Source organism: Gracilinanus agilis, chromosome 5, assembly GCF_016433145.1.
Source record: "Gracilinanus agilis isolate LMUSP501 chromosome 5, AgileGrace, whole genome shotgun sequence".
Taxonomy (NCBI): Eukaryota; Metazoa; Chordata; class Mammalia; order Didelphimorphia; family Didelphidae; genus Gracilinanus; species Gracilinanus agilis.
The window spans coordinates 204,073,670-204,098,249 of NC_058134.1; the positions used below are offsets into that span (position 1 = coordinate 204,073,670).

The following is a 24,580-nucleotide window of genomic DNA, read 5'->3' on the forward strand; positions in this document are numbered from 1 at the left end:
ATTTTGAACTGCACATAGAAGAACTAGACAAAGCCCCCCCATTGCCAGTGCTTCATGTTCTCCTGGTTTGTGGTGAGGACAATGATAGCCTTCACTGGAGCTTTGGGGCATATCCCAGATGACTATCACAAGCTGGGCAGGATCCTCTTCCTCCTCACCTTCCCCACCCACAAGCCCAAAGTTTACCACAAAATGCTTCCTATAGAACTTTTGGAAGAGGAAACTTTGCAAAGAGTCAGGAGGAGAGCAATGGAAGGATGAAGTGGGCTGTACAGATAAGGTCAAGGTGGGGAGGGGAAACGGGCCTTTTTCCTTAGGAGAAAGCAGAGCTCAAAAGTTCTTAATAATGCTCTTCAGAATCTCAGCTTATATGCACCTCTGGATGCTTCATATTTAATTAAAACTTAATTCTGCCTTTCCTGACTTTTGTCTGAACCAAGTGAAATATTTCCATTTTATCTGAACTAGCCAGGGCTAAGCATTCAGGAAAACTTTACAGCTACCAAAATATTTAGACACTGCAATGGACTTCATATGCAAAGGAGGTGGGATTATGTCAACCTTCTTTGAAGGAGACCTGTTTTAGGGATAGGGGCCAAATGAGGAAACCATCGAAAAGCATTTCTGACTTGAGGAATCTAGGAAGTCTCAATGAACAGAGGTGCAAGAGGGGCTAACCTTTCTCTAGTCAAAAGACTGATGCACAGCTGTGGGTCAACCAGCAATCCAACAAGGAGGGCAACATGCAGGACACCTACCAGCCACTTGTCCCTGGCGAAGATCACTGTGTTAAGCATTGACTCATAGAAAAGACAATAACCCATCCACTCACTGATGATGATGTCTACTTTTTCCACTGGCAACTCCACCTCCTCCACTTTACCCTTAAATATGGTGATGACTGTTAGAAGTAAAAAAGAGAGAAAAAAATATTTTTAAATCTCAGAAAATTAACTGCTGAAAGTCCAACTGATCAACTGTCAGTGCTGGCTCTCCCCGCCCCAAAATATTTCCCTCTTTTTCTTTATGCCATCTACCCCCAGTTCACCTAGATTCAGTTTGATTTGGGGGAACTAACGCTTTCCTGATATGTTTCTCTGAATCATTGTTAGGTATCCCATAAAATTGTACAGACTAAGAGCTGGAAGGGATTTTAGAGCCTATCTGGTATAACCACTACCTGAATAAGGATTTCTCCTCTAATGTACCTGATGAACACTCACCTAGCTTAATTTGAAGATCTCCACTAAGTAAAAACCTACTACCTCCCAAGGGAGCCCATTCCACTTTTGGACAGCTAGAATTGCTAATGGCCTGATAACACGCTTAGATTTCAATGTGAGCTCTTCAATGTGAGTACTCCCTTTGCAAAAAAGGGCAATTAATCCATGCCTTCTCATTCTGAACAACTCTTGTCCATGTCCTCCTGTGAATAATATAAAATAAATAAGGAAAGAAAGATGGGACCCAGACTACTAAGGGTTCTAAGTGTGAGGCTGAATCTTATCTCCAGAGGCAATAGGGTACTACTGAAGAAGATCCGTGAGTCAGCCCAATGTAGGTCTCAACATTACATGGAATGTAGAAGTTTATGTTTATAGATGATCTAAAAATTCTTTAAAAATAAAGAGTCTGTTCTTTCTCTCCTTCCCCACCTCCTGCCACTTTGTCAACACCATGGCAGAAGACAAAGAGGCACAACAATGGCTCTTTTTCTTTCTTGGCCAAGGAATTCAACACTTTGTGGCCAGCCAGAGTGAAAGGTCTCTCAACCTATCTAAGCTGGTTCTTAGAAAGCAGGCATACGTGGTACGCCTTTCCAACATGGTAGAACTTACCAGACATCATGCTCTGTTGATATAATCTTCAGGACCCTAAGATCAGTTCTGTGCTAGGATGAATCATGAGGGAAGTACTTTTGTAAAGGTTAATAAAGTTTTATACAAGGTGGCTTCCGTTAGGCTATAAACCATACAGAAACACAGAACAATCCTGTCTACTCTGTTATGGGGTTAGTGACACAGTGTGACATTTATTCAAACTTTTTGCCTACCCTTATCTTACCTCACTCTTGCTTATGATTGGATTCTTTCCCTACTTATCTACCCACCACTGGCAGAAAGAAAGAAAAACCCAGAAAAGATAAAATGAGGCATCTCCCATCATCAAGATTTGGTGGGACATGGGTCGATGGGGACATGATTGGGAATATAGACTCTAAGCGATCACCCTAATGTAAATATTAGTATATGGAAATAGGTCTTAATCAAGGACACATGTAAAACCCAGTGGAATTGCTCTCTGGCTATGGGGAGGTTGGAGGGAGAGAACATGAATCATGTAACCATGGAAAAATATTCTAAATAAATAAAATAAAATAAAAATAAAAATATTCGGTGGGAAATTTTACAGGAATAGAGGCCACTGAGACTACACTGAATTAAGCTCTGAGAACTTTTAGAGAAACTATTATCATAACAGGTCAGTCTGACCCAGAACTCACCAGCATCACTGATAAAGGGTTATCCAAATGAGGTTTAGGGATATAAATCTCTAATTAGTTTGTTATCTGAAAAGAACCAGCAAAAAGTTACAGGATTTATGCATCTATTAATTTACTTGCAGAGTTGGCTTGGTCTTGCTTTTTGTGAACACAGTTTTTCCAAATTGTAATAGCACTTAGAAAAAAAGAATTGTAGAGCTTAATAGCTAGAATAGGTCAGAAAGATCAAATAATCCACTCCCTTGTTTTTTTGGATAAGGAAACTGAGAAGGAAAGTGACTTGCTTGGGGTGGTCTGGTAAATTAGCAAAAGCCCTGGAATGAAAAGCCAAGATTTCTGAATCCAAATCCAGTGATTCTTTCACTAATACCATATTGATACCCTAAAAGCTTCACATAAAACTCAGAAAAGCCAGGTGGAGGCATAGGGTTATGGGCTGGCCTGCAATGTGGTAAATTCCCCTCTTGTCCTTGCATCCCCCATCCTCCATCCTATCCACCCACCCCATCAATGATGCCCAGAACAAGGTGTTACACACAATAGATATTCTGCTGTTTTCAAGGCTAGAGCTAACTGACTGACGATTCCAACAATTGCTCAGATCACTGTGTAAATGGAAACCACTTGCAGAAAACACCAGGAATTAGGTTGTTTTCATCTTTGCAGGAGGACAGAAAGAATTGATCAGTCACATGAGACTTCCTCCATTCAGCATCATGAAATTATGGATCGGGCACTAGAGTTGGAATTTAAAAGTCCTGGGTTTAAATCCTGCCCTTGGCACTTACTGGCTATGTGATCTTGGGCAAGTCACTTAACCTTTCTGAGCCTTGGATTCTTCATATGTAAAATGGGAATAATAATTCCTGTAGAACATCCCTCATTGGGTTGTTGTAAGGATAAGATGATCCAGTGTGTAGGTGAAAACATGGCCTGTGCACTAATGGCCAATACTTAATAATGACCAGTTAGTGACCAACATATCATGTTAACCCACAACACACCCAAGTGGGTTGAACTAAATTAAAATGTAAATGGGAAATATATAACAAAATTGATCTAATGTAGCTTTGCAAACCTTAACAATGCTACATAAATGCCAGGTATTACCATATTTTACCAACAATATAACGAACAATAAAGGCTATGGGGGGAAGGTGTCAGGGGCAGACAGTCCTTATTTAGATCCTCTAGCTCCCAAGCTATTTAGCCATCATCAAAATGAGTCTTTGGCACTGGTGACTGAATCCTGGACATTAGTGGTAGATTCAGCCCCCAGTGGGGTTGTGAGAATGGTATTCACTGGTCCAAAAAAAGGGACTGTGAATGAAGGGGAATAGGGGTGTATGATTGAGCCAAAGTGTGGGACTCTGGATGTGTTATGATGTGAAAGGCATCACCCAGCTGACCTCTTATAGAGTAACTATGGGTTATGAGCTATGGAACCCAGAGGCAAAAATGCAAGGGCTAGGACAGTTTGTACTGAGCTCCAAGTGCAGGGAATTGATGCCTTGAATTATGAGAAAGAGGATAATGAATCCTAGAGGGGGAAAGAAGGCTGCCAAGAGAGACCAGTGCTTTTTTAAAGTGAAGAGATTTTGGAAAGTTCTGAGTCTCAGGGTAGATATATAACATTCCTGAAGAAACCCTATCAAACCCATCTAAATAGCAGAATTCTGAGTCTCTGGTCATCCTTGCAGTGGGGGGAAAGGGGAAGGAAGAGTTTGGAGGAAGAGGGGGTCACAAACAGCTTTAGAGCTCAAGTGGGTTCAAGATCAGTGTGACATCAAATGGTCCATAACAATATCACTAACTTTATGTTGGATACAGTCATCCTTTCCCTTCCTCAGTCTCCATAAAGGATCTGATGACTCCAGTAAGGGAGCCAAGGGGAACAGTTGTGAGATGGTCAGTTGGACATTTGGAAACTAGTGGAGCATCTTATGAGTCTGGGCCAGAATATAGACTACTTCCCAGGTGGCAGTACTTCAGGGGAAACAGGAGCCAATGGAAGTGTTTTTTAACAGCCAGGGTAGCCTGCAACCTAGGCAGTTGGGTGCTACTTGGCACAGACAAGCATTCCAGTGTTTAGGCATCTGAGCTATGACTGAAAAACAGGAGCCTCTAGAGGAGTAGAAAAAAATACATCTTCAAGGACAAAGACCATAGCTCCTCAAAATGAAGCCAATGTGAATTAGCACACTCCATATTTTTCTAAGAGGTCAAGGCCCTTTGTTGGCTTGTTGGTATAGGTAATTCTCCTTTTCTCTCAAGCAAAGATCTCCATCATATTTCTCAAATCCAACTCATGCCTTATCTCCATCCATAGAGCTACCACACTAATTTTGACCCTTATTACCTCTACCTTGAACTATTGCAATAGCCCCTTAATTAATTTCTGTACTTCTTGTCTTTTTCCTCTCCAATCTATCCTCTACATTCCCAAGACACAAGTCCAATCATATTGCTTCCCTGCTCAAAAATCTTTGAGAACTTTCTATTGCCTTTAAGCTGAAAATACAATATCCTTAGTCTGGCATTTAAAACCCTTTTTAGTCTGGGTCCACCCCAACTTTCCTGACATTTTATATTATTCCCCTTCCCACATGAGAGTAAAAATGCACCCTCTTCCCTACCAAGCATCTTCTGAACTTCCTGTCTTTTGTCTTGCTCCTGCTCCTGCTGTTTTGCATGACACTGTTGTTCTCTGAACTCAGCATTCCATCTCCTCTGTACTCTTTCTCAAGCTGTTCCCCATACCCAGAATGTTTTCCTTTCTAAATGACATCTCTTAGAATCCCTGGCTTCCTTCAAAGCTAAGATCAGGTGCCATCTCTTTCTTGAAGTCTTTCCTAATCCCTCCTAGTTCTTGGAGCTTTTCATCTCTTCAAATGATATTATGCTTATTTTCCTATGTGCATGTTGTATCCCTTGGGAGAATAGAAGTTCTTAGAGGGCAAGGACTATGCCATTTTCATTTTTATAGCCCCAGTGTCTAGTACAATGCCTTGTATAGAGCAAGTACTTAATGAATGTTTGTTTAATTTATTAAATGATGTATTGAAATGAACCTTGAGCAATATCCCTCTAGGGAAACTCAGTGGAAAGAGTCCAACGGGTGCCCCTCTGATTCTCCCATAACAAATTAGAGCCCAATTCCATGCTTTGGAGAGGGTAGATGTAATCACTGGCTAAAATGAGATTTGAATTAGAAACGAATGTTTTTCATATCCTGAAAGGGAATTAGGGATGATATATCTGAATTGAAGAGAGCCTATATCAAGGGTTCTTAACTTGAGTTCCATGGACCTGGAGAGCCCATGGATAAACTTCAGCAGGGTCCATGAACTTTGATGGAAAAAAATACAACCTTATTTTCACTAGTTTCTAAGCAGAATCTAGCATTTCCTTCAATTATGAATATAAACAAATAACATTATTTTGAGAAGGAGTCTATGAGCTTTGCCAGTCTGCCAAAAAGCTCCATGATACAAAGGTAAGCCATGTTCTAGGTAAACTTCTATGCAAGGAGTGAATTGAAGGATGATTGTGGTTACTTTTTGATAGACCCCAGGAACAGTCGGATAAAGAACAAGACACTTAGAAGAAAGGTGTGTTAGGAAATGATCATGAAGAGCAGTTTGAATTAGAGAAGGGAACAAGAATGACTTCAAGCTGAAAAATGAGAGGCCATGTGAGCCAAACCGTAGCTAACCCACAGAGGCAGTTGCAAGCATAATTTGCTAAGAGAGAAGTGAAGAAAATGCAGGTAGCTGAGGTTCAGAGGAAACAGGATGAAGAACAAAGCTAAATAGATTTAATAAAACAAGTGTATCTTGCCATGAAATAAGAGGCACCATTCAAAGGTGGGAATATGAGAAAACTTTCACCCAAACTGAGACCTCATTTGAACATTATAAAATTCACTGGTGGTGGGAAAGTGAGGAGAAGGAGTCAGGTCAAGTCAACAAGCATTTCTTGAGTGCTTCCTATGTTCCAGGCACTGTGCTAAGTTCTGGAGATGCAAAGTAAGGTAGAGAAAGCCCCTTCTCTCAAGCAACTCACATTATAATGGTGGAAAGAACATGAAAATAATTATCCAAATATCTACAGGGTATATATGTAAATACTCCCAAGACGCATACAATATTAAACTAGAAGTTGTTGGGAACTGCCATCCAGGACCTCAGAAATTGTACTCTCTACCAAACCTTCCTCTGGAAAAGAGAGAAAGAACTAGAAACATATTGTTGGAACTTTAGGGATGATCAATTTGAAAAGCAAGTAGTTATTTGAGGAAGACATTGGGTGACTGTAACTTTTTGAAGCTTTTTTTTTTATTATTATATCAGTTATTAACAAAGCGTTAACATGTACCTTTTATTCAGAAGTGATCCCCTTGTCCTACATGACTGTAAAATAGCCCCTCTTCACTGTTTGTGATTGAATGGGTTGAACATGGTGTATAAAGTCATATGGAGAACCAGGATTATGAATGAGAGCCGTAAGAGTAATTGAGTCAGTGAAAAAGAGTCACAGTGTAAATGGGAAAGGACCTATTAAAAAAAGAAATATTTATTGCTGCACTTTTTGTGCAAAGAATTGGAAACTAAAAGGATGTTCCTCAATTGGGGAATGGCTATACAAATTGTGGTATATGATATTGATGGAATACTAATGTGCTATAAGGAATGATGAATAGGATGATTTCAGAAAGAGCTGGGAAGACCAACATGAACTGATAAAGAGTGAAATTAGAAGAACCAGAAGAACATTATACGCAGTAACTGAAATGTTGTGGGACGATCAAATGTGACAGACTTTGCTACTAATAGCAATACAGTGATCCAGGGCAATTCTGAGGGACTTATGAAAAAGAATGCTATCCACCTCCAGAGAAAGAACTGTTGGAGTAGGAGTACAGATGAAAGCATATGACCTATCACTTGGTTTTTTTGGGGCACATGTTTTGGAGTTATGGTTTTATAAGATTATTCACTTATAAAAATGAATAATATGGAAATATATTTTGAATGATAATACATGTATAACCCAGATTGAATTGCTTGTCAACTCTGGGCAGGGGGAGGGAAGAAGGGAGGGAAACAATATGAATCATATACATTTGGAAAATGGACGTGTAAATTTGTTATTAAAATAAAATTAAGATAAAACTTTTTTTAAAAGAGTCATAGTGGGGCAGCTGGGTGGCTCAGTGGATAGAAAGGAAAGCCTGGAGACAGGAGGTTACAGACACTTCCTAGCTGTGTGATCCTGGGCAAGCCACTTAATCCCAATTGCCTAGTCTGTATCAGTCTTCTGTGTTGGAACCAATACTTAATATGGATTCTAAGATGAAAGATAAGGGTTTTAAGAAAAAAGAAAAAGAAAAAAAAGTCACAATGTCTTCAGGTCTGGAGAACCAATGGCTCAGACAAGAAGACCCTGGCAAGTTGTATATGGGCAAGAGTGAGGGTAGTATGGATATGGAATCCTCTTAGTTCAACACAAACCCAGCTGTTTGTGTTGAGCCCTTAGTGCAGAGGCTCCAAACTTTCAGATAAGAAGTTGGAAAGAGAGTAGGTGCTGACAAAGGAAGGAGGTTGGTATGCCCTGCCTATACTTCAAGCTCTGAAGCCTACTCTCATTCAGAGTTCCACTTGGTGCTCGGATTTCAACATATCCCATTTTAAATACTCAGGGGCCAGTTTTTTTTGTAGTCATTCTGACACATAATCACCAGCATCAGAGACATTTTGATGTCCTAAACAACCTGAGAAACGCCAAACATAATTCCTGTATCAGCTCAGCTTCCAGGACCCTCTCAGAGAAAGATATTAGTATTCTGAAACCAATAATGAAAGAAACTGCATAGATATTCATACTTAAGTGACCCAATTCTTAGCCTCCAATGGCCTCTGCCCAGAACAAAGAATGCTTTGGGGACAACCTTGTTGTATACAGAAGAAGCTAGAATTCATCTAAAATTGGGACCAATGTGAGCAGATCCACAAACTCATTCACTGCTTGGGAGAATGGAAAAATTACACTGAGCATTAGTATAGAAAAAAGAGAGAGATTCTGTTTCTATTTGTTTTTACTTCAGTTCTCTCTTATCCACTTTCTGAATATGGTTTCTTTTGTATTATGCCAAATTTTTCTTGTCACACAGCTGCATCGCTTTGATTTCTTCATCAATATAATTCAGATTTTTCTTCTGTATGTGTCCATACCAATTAATTAATAGTTCTATCACTGGATGGACTTAAAGAGGTTTCATGGCACAGTAGGAAAGGCACTAGGGTACAGTCAGGAGGCCTGGATTACAGTCCCGGGTTATTTTTTGTGTAACTTTGGTTATGAAAAATAATCTGTAAAGCAAGCATTTTTTAAACTTTAAATTATCATTTTTGTGCAGCGTCACCTCATAAATCAATCAGTCAACAATCATTCATCATGTGCCTATTATATGTCAGAAACTACGAAAGATTCTAAAGATATAAAGGCAAAAATGCGACAGTCCTTGCTCTCAAGCAACTTATTTTCTATCAGTTTTAAAAAGCAAAGGCATATAAATAAATATGAAATATGTGTTGTTGTTGCTGAATTGTTTTCAGTCATATTCAACAATTCATGCCACTATTTGGGGTTTTCTTAGCAAAGACACTGGAGTAGTTTGCCAGTTCCTTCTCTAGCTCCTTTTTCAGATAAGGAAACTGAGGCAAACAGAGGTCAAATGACTTGTCTAGGGGTTACACAGCTGGTTCATTTTATGAGGCTGAATTTGAACTCTGGTTTCCTTGACTCCAGTTCCAGGACTCCATAGGACCACCTAGCCATCTACAGACAAGACTAACCTAAGGTTTTATTCGGAAGAAATAAAGGTTTAAGGAAAAAGAAGATAAGTACTGTTTTGTTGAGATGTCTGTGAGATATCTAGTGGAAAATATCCCATGGACTGTTAGTGATGCAGAATTGTACTCAAAATAGACTGGGGCTAGATATCAGGAAATTGTTTGCATAGATTACTTGCTTATATCATAGATGAGGAAATTGTATCTAAGAGTAGGGAAATGACTTACCCAAAGTCACAAAGCTAGTAAGAGATAGAATAGGGACTAGGTTCCAAGTCTTCTGACCACCTATGATGCTTCGCTTTCATCTTCTAATCAGCTCAACTTAAACTTGATGCTTTGATTTCTTCATCAATATAATTCGGTTCTTTTTTCCAGTATGTGTCTATATCAATGAATTAATAGTTCTATCACTTAGCAAAGCATTGGCAATCAGCTGACTTGAATAATTTTTCTTATATGGAATGTATAATAAAATTATGTAGGCGAGTATAATAAAATTATACTCTGTGCTACCAAGTTGACGATTAAAGCAGGATGGTGGCAGAGGAGTAAATATTGTCCTTCAGCTGGGAAGGTGGGGAGCTGAAGAGGGATTTGTGGAGCTAAAGAGCTACCTTCTTTAGACCTATGCCTTCAATCTGAACTTGCTCCCAGTAAAACATCAGCTCAAGGTTGCATTGAGGTCACTATATAGATATATTTTTATGTTACAAGGATAATGGAAGTTTGAATGACTATGACATGGCCCTCATCTGTAGACTTTAAAATACTTAATCGTAGCTAAATACTTAATAGGAAACAAGAGACTCTAAATTGGGAAATTTTCTAACAAGAGACTCTAAATTGGGAAATTTTCTCTAACTCTTTAAGTAAACATTGAATGATTGAGTTAAATGTTTGTGTGTGTATTAGTTGGTTGGCTATTGGTTTCTTCGTTTTTTTTTCTGGCATTGTAGAAATCTAAGCATTATAAAAATGGATCTTTCTATTTTGTTAAAGGGATAGTGGCCAACCTGAGCAGTACAACATTATTTGAACCTCTTCTAATTGCTCCATAGAAATCTAAAGTTATTCTGTTGTTCCACATAAGAGTCACATATCAGAGTTGTCACACTGAAGTTTACAACACATCTCACCTCTTAATTTCACTGCCAGAAAAGACTCTTCCCAACAACCCTCCATCTTCATTGTTTTCCTCCCCTTCCTCTGTCACCCTAGACCACCGTACAATTCAGAATGTCACCATCAGTCCTTGCAAGATTCATACTTATAATGAGACTTAAGTCCTACTTCTTAGAAAGATCCACCCATTGTCCTTCTGTGAGAATTTGCCTAGCCAGGTTGGCAGAGATTATCTCAATTGCCAGATCAACAGTAATCTGCTGATTAATAGATGATTAGTTAGATTAATGCTGAAATGTCATCCATTACAGATATTCTGAACACTTGCTGTATTCATTGGAGTTATGGAGAATACCAATTACTTCCCAGCTGTGTGACCCTGGGCAAGTCAATTGACCCCCATTGCCTACCCTTACCACTCTTCTGTCTAGGAGCCAATACACAGAAATTAAGAGTTTAAAAAAAAAGAAAAGAAAAGAAAAGAGAACACCAATTAAAGCACAGAAAGATAATCTAATCTGACCTCATCAACTGATCATCCATTTTTGATGCTATTTGAAAAAAAAGTTGAAAGTGAGGTCATGGGATGGAGTAAGAGTATATTCAGTGAGGAACAAACAGGATTGGGAATGGATATGAAACTAAGGCCACTCTCTGGAAGGAATAGTTGAAAGAAGTAGAGATTTTCAGGTTGGAAAAAAGAAGACATAGGGAGGACATGGTAGGTATATTTAAATATCTGAAGATTTGTCATGTGGAAAGTGTAGTCGACATTTTCTTTGGTCACAGTGCAGAGTTAAGATCAAAGCAGGGAAATTAAAGATGAGAGAGCTGGGCTCAAGGTAAATGGGAGAGGAGGAACACAGTAATTAGCATTGTTCAAAAGTGGAATGAGATACCTCTGGAAATATGAGTTTTCTTTTGCTAAAATTATTTAAGCAAAGACTGAATGATTTCTACCTCCTGGATATAATATAAAATGGGTTTTCTCCCTTATGAAATGTCATTCTTTTTAAGCCTCTTCAATATAGAATGTCCCTTGACCCATAAGCTTGACCTCACAGAGAGCAAAAGAAGAATTGGAGTACTTCTTTTCTACCAGAGAAGCCAGCCTTCACATATAGGGATTGTTTTTATTTGTGTCCAAGTTAGAATTTTCTAATTCTAGCTATTAATTCTAAACAAGTCAAGTTGTTCAATGAGCCTGTCAGCTCTTTGTGAGATGCAGACTCAGTGGACTGCTAAAGGGGTTACCAAAATTCAATTATAAATTTCCCTGGAGCCAAAAATGGTAGGGGTCAGGAAAACTTAATTCTAGTCCCAGAGCTCATACTAACATTACTAACTTACTGTATGACCATGAGCAAGTCAGTTCACTCTCTGGGCCTTAGTCTCTGCATTTGTCAGGTGAAGAGGCTGGAAAAATATGATCTCTGGGTGTTTTTTCCCCAGCTTTAGTTACATGATTTTGTGATGCTATTATCTCTAAAGTTCCTTCCATCTCTAAAGGTCTATGTTGTCTATGGAAGAATAGTGTTGGTCAAGATGGACAAAACCATTGGAAATTAGGAAGGCAAATGAAAGTTGTCGTAGGTTGATAGATTTTGGAAAAGTCTTTAAATCAGGCACTTTAACATTTAGAAAAAGAAGAAAAACCATTGGATTTGTAATCAGAGAGGTCAATACTTCCTGATTCTACTGCTTAGTACCTATGTGGCCTCGGGCAAACTATGTAATTTCTCTGGTTCTTGGTCTAGTTATCTGGAAAATGAGGGAGTTGGACAGTTACTCTCAAGGGCCCTTTCAGTTCTACATTAAGTTATCTCTGATTTAGGTTTCATTCCTACCTTCTTACGTCTAAATTATACATGGGCCAAGATATTCACAGAAACTCTTATATTTTTAAAATACGATATATTTCGTGACTTACATAGAAAAATGGGAAATTAAAAATATACTCTCTGTTCCTGGATTTGCATGGAAGGACATGAGTTTTGCAGTTGTAATATCTGTCTTATTGTTCATGTATCTCTTCACAATTCATCTGAACTGTGAAAATTTTTCTTTCCTCTCTTAACCTGCCCTCTCTTCAACAACTACCACCTCCAACATTGACTGTACTAATTAAGCCCAGCAATAGATTAATCAAAAAGCTCTAGAATCATCAAACTGAAGGGCAGAAGGGGACCTCTAATGTCATTTTTAGTCCAACCCCTACTCCAAGCATAAATCTAATCTACAGCATCTAAAATGGTTACCTAGCTTCTATGGTCATGCAGTGTTCAGTGAAAGAGAACTCACTATTTCATGAAACAGTCTAGTCTGTTTTGGAGTAGCTCTAATTGTTAAGATGTTTTCTTTATGTTCAGATAAAATCTGCCTTCCAGGAATTTCTACATATTGTTCACTGGGATCAAACAAAGCAAATCTAATCCCTCTTCCACATGAAAACTCATAAAATTCTTAAAAACAAATATGTGCTCCTTTCCCGTGTCTTTTTTATTCTTCTGGCTAAGCATTCCTACATCCTTTAAGCCAGTTACACTCTATATAATTTCCAGTTGGTTGATGTTCTTTCTGAAAGATAGCCCCTACAATCAGGCACAGTCCTTCAGATGTGATTTGAGCAGGGTCAACATGTAATGTAATTAGTACCTTCTTCACCCTGGATACTCTGCTTCTCTCAATTTAATCTAAGAGCACATTCACTTTTTTAGCTGCCATAACACACACCTAGAATCCAATAAAATATTAGGATCTCTTTCATATGAATTGTTGGTAATTATGGTTCTTCATTTATGTAGTTGAATTTTTTTAACCCATGTGTGAGACTTCACATTCTCTCTATTAAATTCCATCTTTTGCTTTAGCCCACCATCCTAGTTTGTCGAAATTGTTTCAGACCTCAGATGTTTCCGTTGATGTATTTCTCTAACCCTCTCAAGTTCATTATGTTTAAAATTATATTTCATTGATTAAAATTTTGGAAAAAAAAACACTACCAAGGACAGGTCCCTGGAATATTCCACCAGAGAACTGGGTTGGCATGGATCACTGCCCTTAGATCTTGTCAGTCAATCAATCATGAACTTATCTAACTCTCCAGTGCTCTAGTCTGCTTATCTTTATATTGTTCTTAAGCAGGCCACAAGAGATTTTTGTCAAATACACTAATAAAATCCAGCTATGCTGTCACTTTATCTACTAGCCTAATAACTTTGTTTAAAAAACAGAAAGAAATACGTGGGATTTCATCTTACATAGGAGTTAGGTTCTAAGATAGGTTAGCAGTATGATAAAGATGACATAGAGTCAAAATTACTCTTAGAAAATTCCATATATAATTCATAAAGTACATCAGAGTATTGCTAAACAGTTTTAGCTGGAAATGAACTAGGGTGTCTTTAAAGGAAGTTAGTCTATATTAGAGAACAGATGGATCTGAGATAGTTGCTATCAAAATAGTTGAATGGAAGCTTTATTTTTCTTGACTTTGAGCTAAGCTTGATAAGGAGAGATGGGAACCAGGACTTCTATTCATATAGAAGGAAACAAAACTAGGCAAAAAACCTAGCAGACAGGAAAACAGATGATGAGGGGAAAAATATTCTTAAAAGGGTTCACACCTAAGTGTGATTAAGTTAGAGTGTGATCACGACACTACACTGCTTCACCACGAAGAGAGAATTCAAGGAAGTGAGAAGGAACAAAATAAGGGATTACTGGCTGACCAGGAATGGTAAGAAGGCTAACCAAGACTGTCCCTCTCATTAGCTAGCTCTCTAATCCTAAGCATAAAAAAGAAGTTGCCACTAGGTATGATGAAGAGATTTTTATAATTACACTAGGTCCAGTGAGAGATACTCATATGAGAGGCACATTTACTTACTGAGTAGAATGTGAGCAGAATGGTCCATATATTAAGTTCTCTCTCTCTCTCTCTCTCTCTCTCTCTCTCTCTCTCTCTCTCTCTCTCTCCTTCCCTCCTCACTCACTCCCTTTCAGCAAGTATCATTGAATTAGTTGAGCAAGATTTGTTTTTGTTGAATCCATATCCTTATGATCATTGCATCCCTTTCTAAGTCTATAATGTTTGTCAGGTACCTCACAACTTGCTTATTATGGCCATATATATGCATAGGGAGCCATATTAAAAATCACATATCTGTATTCAGGTTTTTTCATGCAGATCTGGGCCCATTTTCAAATGAGGTCAGAGCCAGTGTGATGAAATAGAAACTACATTGAACTGGGAATCAAGAGAACTAAATTCTAAGCCCAGTTCTTCCACTAATTCAAAGTATAACTTGGGTTACATAAACTCTGGAGTGGTTCCTCATTATTGGAGGTCTTTAAACATAAGTTAAATGGCCACCTATTAGAAATATAGGTTGATGGTAGTCATTATTTGTTGTTGTTCAGTTGTTTCAGTCGTGTACGATTCTTTATGACCCCATTTGGAGTTTTCTTGGCAAAGATACTGGAGTAGTTTACCGTTTCCTTAATCAGATCATTTTACAGATGAAACTGAAGCAAATGGGGTTAAGTGACTTGTCCAGGATCACTTTTGAGGCCAGATTTGAACTCAGGAAGATGACTCTTCCAGACTCCAGACCTGACACTATCCACTGCACCACTAATTCAATTGAATTCAATGTAATAATTCAATAAACATTAACTTTGGTGGAGGATAGGAGTTGGACTAGATAACCTCTGAGGTACTTCAAACTCTGAAATTCCAGAACTCCATACTGGGCGGATGATACAAGGAACAATAGGGAGACGATTTTACTCCCCATTTACCTCTCCCTTGGTGAACCAAAAAGTGCTGATGCTTTTGTCTTTAGAAAATCTAGGAAGTGGAATTTCGTGTGTGTGCACATGTGTGTTGCTATATAGGCATAAGAATAGTGGGGTTTATTATTCCATTCTTTTCTTGGGACTTCGGGTTTTGGCTTTTGTCCCTTTCAGAAGCATAATGAGCATTCTGTATCAAGCTAGGAAGGTTATAAAAAAAGTCCTGGATATCTTCCACTGAGCACAAAGATATTTTCTAGATAACCACAATGCTTAATGCTTTGTTCTCAGCTTGAAAGCATGGCAAAGTAAGAAACAAGGGCATCCATCTCTTGGTGGTTTCCATTCTGAGAATTTCATTTTTTCCATTTCTTATCTGAATGTTTTAGATCAATCCCCTCAGGATTACCCTCCCAAGGAAATATCTGTTCAGATTATGGTGAGGATCTGGGGAGAAGAAGGGTCTAAGAAGCTTAGAAACCAGATTGAGTTATTAAAGGAGACTATATAATTCTACTTTACTAAAAATTATTTCAATCAGAGTAGAATTTTCTGTCTAGAATGATAAAAGTCAATTAGTCAGAAATAGAGAGAGGAAGGAAGGAGAGCAAGCTGTATTGCCTTTTTCTGCCCTCCTTTCTAGTCTGTAAGACCAGCCATGATATTGAAGGAATGTCTGTGACTAATCTCCAGGCATTCAAGTTCTTTTACTCCAATAGATCATAAGCTCCTTTAACACAGACTTTCATTTGACTTTCTTTGTATCTCCATCACTTAGCATAGTGCCTGGCATTGCCGGCGCTTAATAAATGCTAACTGACTGAATTCATTTGATCTATTTTCATCAATGATGAGAGTGAAAGTGTCACATTTGTACTTTAATGAGGAAGATGAAGTCATGAATATCATGACACTGGACGTGATCAAAGAAGTCCATGTTGGAGACAATATAATTGTAAAGATGTCTAGGCACTAATTTTCAAAATATCTCAGAGGAAAAGCTTTCAAAATAATGGGAAAGCCCATATATTGTACTTTTAACAAGCAAAGAGTACCAAGAAGGTATTGCCATTTTCTGATTTTATGTTTTAATTTCTGTAAAATATTTATGAAAGTTATTCAAGTATACTTCAAGGGTATCATTAATGAAAACAGAGAAAGAGAATAGGAAGCCTGATGGCCCTCTATAGCAAAATACATTTCCACAGTCTGGAAAACATGAAGAATATAATATTTCACTGTGTCTATTGTTGGCTTATTTTTTAATCATTTGATTCATAGAACAAAGTGCATTCTTAGAAGTCTTTTCCAAAAATGTTTCCTATGTTAAAAATATGCCATATCTATAATAGATGCAATCACAGAGCATCAGTGATATATGCTGAATAACAGTATTGAGGGAGGCATAAGCCAGAGATATATTTGCTCATCTAAGGTGTTTGTCAGTGTCATTGAAAATGGCTTGAATCAAGTGAAATTAGAGGGAATTGCCGAGGAATCATTTTTCAAATGCTTTCATTCACGAAGAATATTGTACTATTTCATCGACTCTGGAAGACTATAAATCAATGAAATTCACACATAATCTTTTGAAAGAGATTTTGTCTAACAGACATTGGGAAGGTGAATTAAATGGAAAAATGCACATTGCATTAGTATGAGATATGCATTGGGTAGGTACTTTTTAATTTCTCTGGTGTGGATATTTTGCTCTGTTATCTAAACAATGATATAGTTCCAGAAATGAATAGGAAAGTGGGTTGCATCAAGTTTGGGAAAATTTACACTGTTTTTAGTGATCCCAATCTCCTACCTTCTGTAAAGACCCAACTTAAAGTAATATTAATATTCTCCCAATATTACATGAGGTGTTAAAGTCAAATAACTCAACACCTGATATCCAGGCTACTCATAATGATTCCTCTGCACTTAGCAGATTGATTCTTGGAAATGTAACCATCTATCACTGTAGGGACCATGTGGAAATCTATTCCAGTATGGTAGAGCCTGCCACATTTTATGTTCCATTCACATGGCCTTCAATAATGCAAGGTTACTTCTACTCCATAAAGAGACACCAAAACAGCACTTTGTAGAGAGGACAAAAAAATAATGATAAAGAATGCCTTCATCTACATTATGATATGCCATTCTCTCGGAAATGCCAAAGTCTCTGAAAAATTAGTTGTAACAGAAAAATTGTGGAAATTAAAATTAATATGCAAAATACTAAATACTATATCTATAAATATTTTATTAATAATAAACTAACAAAAAAGACTAACTAAAAGGTACTAATCAGATTGCTCCCAGGAACCAAAGAGAAGGAGGGAGGAGTTACAGCCAACTATAAAACAATAATGTGACCATGCAAACATGGAGGCACAGGAGAGATTAAAGGGAATTAAAGGGAAAACTAAGGATTTATGGGGGATGAAGTATAAGGTTCAAAATCTCCATTTATACGTAATGCGTATAGTATCCTGAGAAAAAAGATAATTTATGTATATCTTCATTGGTCCATATAGAATGTCAAGAGATCTAGGGAATGCCCTTGGCTCTCTGAGATGGGCCATAAGTGGAAGAAAACTTGGACAAAAGTCTCACAGCTTGGAAAAAGCATATAGGGACCACTAAAAGGAAAAGATACATCAGTGAGATCACAAATCCATCAAAGATATATAGAGATATTCTATATAGAATTAAGAAACTTCATTTAAGTAGAATCAAAATCACTGATTTCCCAAAGGAGATCGGAAAGACACTGTGAACTTAAATAGACTTCTGCATATTACTATTGTGAAAAGACATGAATAAAAATCATTTAGGATTACAAGGTGTAGTTCCTGACCTGATTGTAAAAAATGGCCTCTATTACCTACTAGTATAGCCTGATTGAAAGATCTAAACTATTGGCTGTTTTTGTAAATCCTTCTGTTTTAATCATTTTTTTCTCATTCTTCTAAAAAAATAAACAGGAAGTCGAGATGAAATTTCACAGCCACCAGTTAAGAAGATTATTAATCATAAGCATCAAAATGTATGGAATTCTTGGTTGAGAACTACAGCTGAGGCACAGGAGAAGCCTGAAAGAGCTTTAGTTCTCCCCTAAAAGGGTTGCTTCTGGGAAATTGTGAAGGTAGCTGAAAAATGTAGTCCTATTTGATCATAGTATTTTTAGTGGACATTGAACAGGGTATTAGGATCTCTTAGATGGAAGAGCAGTTGAAACAGAGTGCCTAATGGGGAACAGGAATATGGCATGCCTAGCAGAGAACAGTGGAGGCACAATGCTTGCAGGGAGCAGTTGATATGTGAAACTTGACTAGGATTAGCAGAGAGAGGTCCAGAGAAGGCAGAATGATAACAACAGAAGATGACACTGACAGCTTTGTAGTATTAGAGCTGTCATTTGTCTCTCTACTCAGGTGCCCCAGTTACCCATTTTCTATAAATGTGGGTGCCCCATGTATGTTCTCTTTTGAAGGGGTGCCCTTCCCACTAGTTGTGTCTGCATTGGTGGAAGAATGAGTTCAAACTTTACAGGGGTCATGTTCTATGGTTGTTATCCTATTTCATTAAATGTTTTTGTTGGGAACTGTGACCTCTGACTGACTAGTAAAAATGAATACTTAAGTAGGAGCTCTGGTATAAGAGAGAAGATTCTGACCCACAAAAAATCTGAAGCTTGGGAATAATTACCATGGGATAATTAATTGAGGGCCCAGAATTAAGAGGTCTCTGAACTCTGTAGATTTAGCGTGTGTATATATATAAAATATTATTTATATAGTGCTTTAAGGTTTGCAAAGTACTTTATATACATATATGTATATATATATACATATATATGATCTCCTTTTATCCTCACATTATGCATGTAGGCATACATACATATTATGCATGCATATAGGTATATATTCATATATAATGGTTATATTATATAAAAATACATATATTTGTACAGCTAAAACCATATCTATTCTTCCAGGGGTTTTTTCTCCTCTATTTTCCTCCTCAAAGTTCTTTTACAAAAGCTTCATCTTAGCATGGAAGTGACCTTGGGTTATCAGAGGCTATGCAGCCAGATGATAACAAATATTGGCAGGTTCTAACAAGTTAAGAAGGCTTTAAGGCTATGTCCTGAGTGACAGATTATGTATATATAATTTGAAGATCAGTCTTACAAAGGTCAGAGACACTCATCACTGAAGGGATGACCATGAGATGACAACTTTTTCTTAGCCATAGCCTGTTTGCTAAACTCTGAAGGGAACATCCACACTGATGAAGTTTGGAATATCAGCATAAACATACATACGTACATACATATATATGTATATCTTATCTCCATTTGATTCGGGTGTCTTACCATTCCATCCATTCCTTCCTCTCATTAGGCTGCCTTTCAAGGCTAGAAACAAGGTCTTATTCTTTGTTTTCAGAACCTCATAGTTCCTAGAATAGCTGTCTGCTCTGAGCAAAGGCTAAATCCAATTTGTTGTCTGCCTGACTGGTTGACAAAGCTTTTCCACTTGTGGAACTATGGAGTGCTTCTCCCATTCTGTTTGTTTAGTATAGACTTTCAAGTGCCATCAGCCCATAACATGATCAGCAGGAAATCCTGTAGGCTGAGTAGGAAAACATCTATCCAGTGGTTGGGGGAACACCTGCCCCTCCCCTCCCCACCAATTCTAGGTCACTCCGTGGCCTTTCCCTTGGGAGGAAAGTGGAACTTCTGGGTGTGAGGCTAGCTAGTAGACATTGGTAACATTCTACATGAGATCACTGGACTCTCTATAGCCAGAGCCCTAAAGATGGTGTAAGTCAATGTAAGCTTGGACCTTCTTCTTGGAGAAGTAGGAATATGAATACATAAATGGTTCCCTAGATCACTCTGGTGGATGTGAGAGACTTAAGGATATAATCATACCACGGATTCAAAAATCTTCTGGAACCACAGCTGGATCTGAAAAGGCCATTGTCCTTTACCTACCATCCCAGGGAAGGACTACTGCCACTTAGTGGGGGGACTGGGCACTTGACCACATCACCATACCCTATGGCCAGTTGAAGGTGAAAGGCCATCATTTACATGTAAATGACAGAACCAAATCAGGGGCACCCACTGCTTCCACATTTCCAGGGGATAATCTGAGTTGCCTTACTGTTGTCCAAGTGGTTGGCCTTGATAATTTTCTCTGAGTAGTCAGAAATACTGGAGCATTCGATCTAAAAGGAGAGTGGGACAAAGGAGAGAGGTGTTAGACGAACTGCAGAATGTTAGAGCTGGGAGGGAGCTCATGGCTCATCTTGTACAATCCCCTCATTTTACAAATGAGGAAATAAAGCTGAGAATCAAGGAAGTAAAGAGACTTCTCTAACACCACTGCAAATTATTGGTAGAACTAGAAAGTGATAACCTATGTACTAAGTAGGTTTTAATAGGGTTAATCATTGACATCCAGGTCTGTGTTCAGAAAATAGCCTGAGTAACAGGCTCACACCCCATTCTAGGCTTAGGCTCACAGCTGTAGTCCCATTAGGCAACCTCTTATTTAGGTTCTAACTGTGACCAATCCAGAATTACTCAATTTGAATGCAACTAGGACGTAAAACCTACAATCTTCAGTATTCTATAATACTACCACATGACACCCTCACCCTATTTCTGTTTACTTCTCTCTCTCCCTCATTTCTTGCTTCTTTCTGACTCTGTGTGTCTCTGTATCTTTCTATATCCCTCCCTGCGTCTTTATCTCTGTCTGTGTCTCTCTGTCTGTCTTCCTGTCTCTATGTATCTCTCTCTCTGTTGCTCTATTTTTCTTCTGTTCATGTTTCTTTTTCCTTATCCTCCCACCTAGAAAAGATTCTGATTAGCAGGAAAAAGGGGAAGGTATATAAAATCTCCAATATGAATGTATAGGAAATTCTTCATCCAATTTAACATTTATTAAACTATTTTAAGGAATGTACCGAAAATGGAAGGAAGGTCAAGTAATTTAAGATGAATGCAAAAGCACTTTAAGGACTTATGAGAAAATGGAATCTAAATCCTAGAATGAAAAGAAGTGGGTGAAGCTAAGGATAGAAGAAAAGGCATTTTGTTTTGTTTGTAAAATATGCTGGAGAAAAGAAGATTAAAGGATCATAGTGATAGTGAATGACAGAGAAAAGCAAGAACTAAGAGCAATGTGTAGAAGTCACAAAGAGATACATTTAGGCATTTAAGAAAAACTTCCTGAAAGATTTTCCTGGTCCCCCAAATGGGCTAAAGATCTCCTTCTCACTGCAGGTTTTCAAGCAAAGGCTGAGTGATCCCATGCTAGAGATGTGATAGTGGACATTTCCTTTCAGGCACTGGTTGGACTAGATGTCACTGAGATCCCTTCCAATCTGAAATTCTTTCTCTTTCCCTCCCTCCCTTAATCACTCCTCCCCTCCCTCCTTTCCTTCCTTTCTTCCTTCCTTCCAACTAGATCTAATATTCTCAAACTTTTTAGTCTCAGGACTCTTTTTAACTTCTTTTAAATTACTGAGGACCTGAAAAAGCTTTTACTCAGGCAGCTTATATCTAATTGTGTGTTGGAACCAGTTGGAACAGAATGATAAATATTTAGTGTTAGCATTTATACCCCAGATGTCAGTTAAAGCTACAAATCAGGGATTGATTTATTGTTTTGTTGATTGTCTAGACCAGTGGTGTAAAAATCAAATAGAAACAGGTCACTAAAGATATCTGTTGCTGAATATTGATTTAAATAACCATATATTAATATTATCTACATATTGTGTTGTATTTTATTTGTGTTATTAAATATTTCACGGTTACATTTTAATCTACTTCAGGATGCAATCAGAAGTTGGTCAGGCATTGTCATACAAGTATTTGATGCTTCTGGTCCAGACTTAAGCAAGTGATGGAGAAAGTGTTAATAATTCAGATTAAACTTAAAAGTATTGTTGTGCAAGCTTTTTTTTTTTTTCCTGGAGAGATGGTCGTTAAACATTTACCAGCATGCCCTTGGTTATATCTATCAATATATCATTTGTTAGAAATTAAGTTATAATTTTTAAAAATATCATTTTATTAGTTCATTTAAAAATGTTACATATTAACATAATAACATGTTTATGCAAATAACCTCATTTTCCAAAACAAAAAAAATTAGTGAAAATGACATTGTTTTGCATCTTTTTGCAAATTGCTTTAATGCCTAGCTTAATAAATGATACCTAGATTCTTATAACTACTTCTTCAGTCACCCTGTCATGAAATATTGTTTTAGTTGAAGTAGTCAAAGAAAATCTGGCTTCTTATAGGTAGTTGGAAATGGGTGGAGCATTTTAATAGGCAAATAACATTTTAGCATTATTGTGAAAATAGTTTTGACCTTTAGATGCTCTACTTTTTGTTGATCACCTTTGAGAACCATTGGAATAGATCTGTAAAGTTTTTATGAATTTCTTTATCTAGTCTCCTTTTGCCTAAACCTCTGTCTTTTTGCTCTGCCCATCTCTCTTTTCTTTTTCTTTAAGTCTCTGCCTCTTTTGGCTTCTCTCACTTTCACTCAGTTTCTCTCTATCTCAGTATCACAATCTGTTTCTCTTTCTGTAGCTCTGGCTCCTTTCCTTTCCCCCTCTTCTAGACACAAGAGCACTACAGTGAAACCCTGTACTTCCTGCCCTTCCCTGGGCACAGTCATCTTTGGAGATGTAACCAAATTTCTGTATGGTGGCTTCTCCATTACTGTATTCCAGCTGTGTGAGCTATGGTGGTTTACTTACAATCTGTTTTCCCTCTTGCTCTTAAAAAATACAGCTTTTCAAATAAATAGCTCCACCATATTTAACTGGATTTGGTGGGGAGAATCATTTAGCATCTTCCCCTGTTCTATGTTCTCCCTCCCACTGACCATTATAAAATCACAGAACTACATATGACCTCAAAGATAAGAGTTCAAAGGGAGAACAGAAGTCATTCAGTCCAACCAGTCCCTGAAAATGAATATCTCATTCTAAAGAAGACCTCTAGCTGGACCTAATACCGAAGGCTACCCATTCCACTCTTACATATCTCTGACTAGGAAGTTTTTCTTTACAAGTCTAACTCTGCTTCTTTGCAACTTCTTCCCCTTGTTCCAAGATCAGCTCTTCGGAGCAATATAGAGCAAGTGGCCCCCTTGGGATGCAACAGTCCTTCCAATATGTGAAGGCAGCTATATAATATCCTTGTGAGTAGAGACTGTTTTTCATTAGGACTTCTTAACTCAGTGTTCTCCTAACACAGTGACTTAAACATATTGCCCCTCTCCATACTACCTTGTATTCATTTTGTACATATTGTGTTATTACTCATATATGCACATATTTTCTTCCCTATGGAAGCTCTTGCAGGAAGGAAGTGTTTCACTTTTGTCTTCATATCTCCAGCATTTTGCTAGGTGCCTGGAACGTAGTGAGTAGCTATGGATCGATTGAATGATTTGATTGGGTTGGTTGGATTGATTGGATTGATTAGAATTCTACTCCTCTCCAGGGTAAGCATCCTCAGTTATTTCAACTAATCTCCATATGGGATAATCTTAGGGGTTTTTTGCCATCCAAACCACCCTTCTTTGGGTTCTCTCTAATATAGCAATATCTTTCCTAAAAATTTGTTGCCCAAGCTTGAAGACAATACTGCAGAAATGGTCTAATCACACCTCCTTCATTTTATACTTGAGATAGTTTGGTAGGTTTATTTTTTTAACTCAAGTATAAGATTTTACACTTAACACTATGAGATTTCAACTTAGTTCAAGAGTGAAGCATTCCAAGCTCCTTTTAGCTTGTGACTCTATTATCCAAACTATTAGTTATCCCTCACACTTATGTTTTACCCTTATCTTTCAAATCTGATAAGTATGACATATATGCCTTTTTGCAAGTCATTGATAAAAATATTAGACATGATAGAAGCAAAGTTCTTAAGGCATTCTGCAAGAAATCTCCTCCCAAGTTGATATTTTTAAACCCTTACCTTCTGTCTTGGAGTCAATACTGTGTATTGGCTCCAAGGCAGAAGAGTGGTAAGGGTAGGCAATGGGGGTCAAGTGACTTGCCCAGGGTCTCCCAAGTTGATTTTGAACTACAAATGACTCATTTTTCTTTTGCTATGTCCATTGAACCAAGTTCAAATCAACCCATGTCTTACTCATCTCACTCATGTCTTTTTCTTCATTTCATCCACAAGAATAGCATGAGACATGTCAAATTCTTTGCTATAATCTAAGCAAGCTATATTTGTTATTTACCCTTA

At 37.8% G+C, this 24,580-nt stretch overlaps 1 protein-coding gene across 1 annotated transcript in view; it reads right to left on the reverse strand.

Annotated features, from left to right (window-relative positions):
* Window positions 1–24,580, reverse strand: part of PRMT8 (protein arginine methyltransferase 8) — a 161,583-nt gene that overhangs the window by 40,149 nt on the left and 96,854 nt on the right. Inside the window, exons 4-5 of the mRNA XM_044679091.1 lie at window positions 20,448–20,511; window positions 759–901 (exon numbers count right to left, since the gene is read on the reverse strand). Of these exons, the coding sequence (XP_044535026.1) occupies window positions 759–901; window positions 20,448–20,511 (207 nt within the window). The remainder of the gene's footprint in view (window positions 1–758; window positions 902–20,447; window positions 20,512–24,580) is intronic.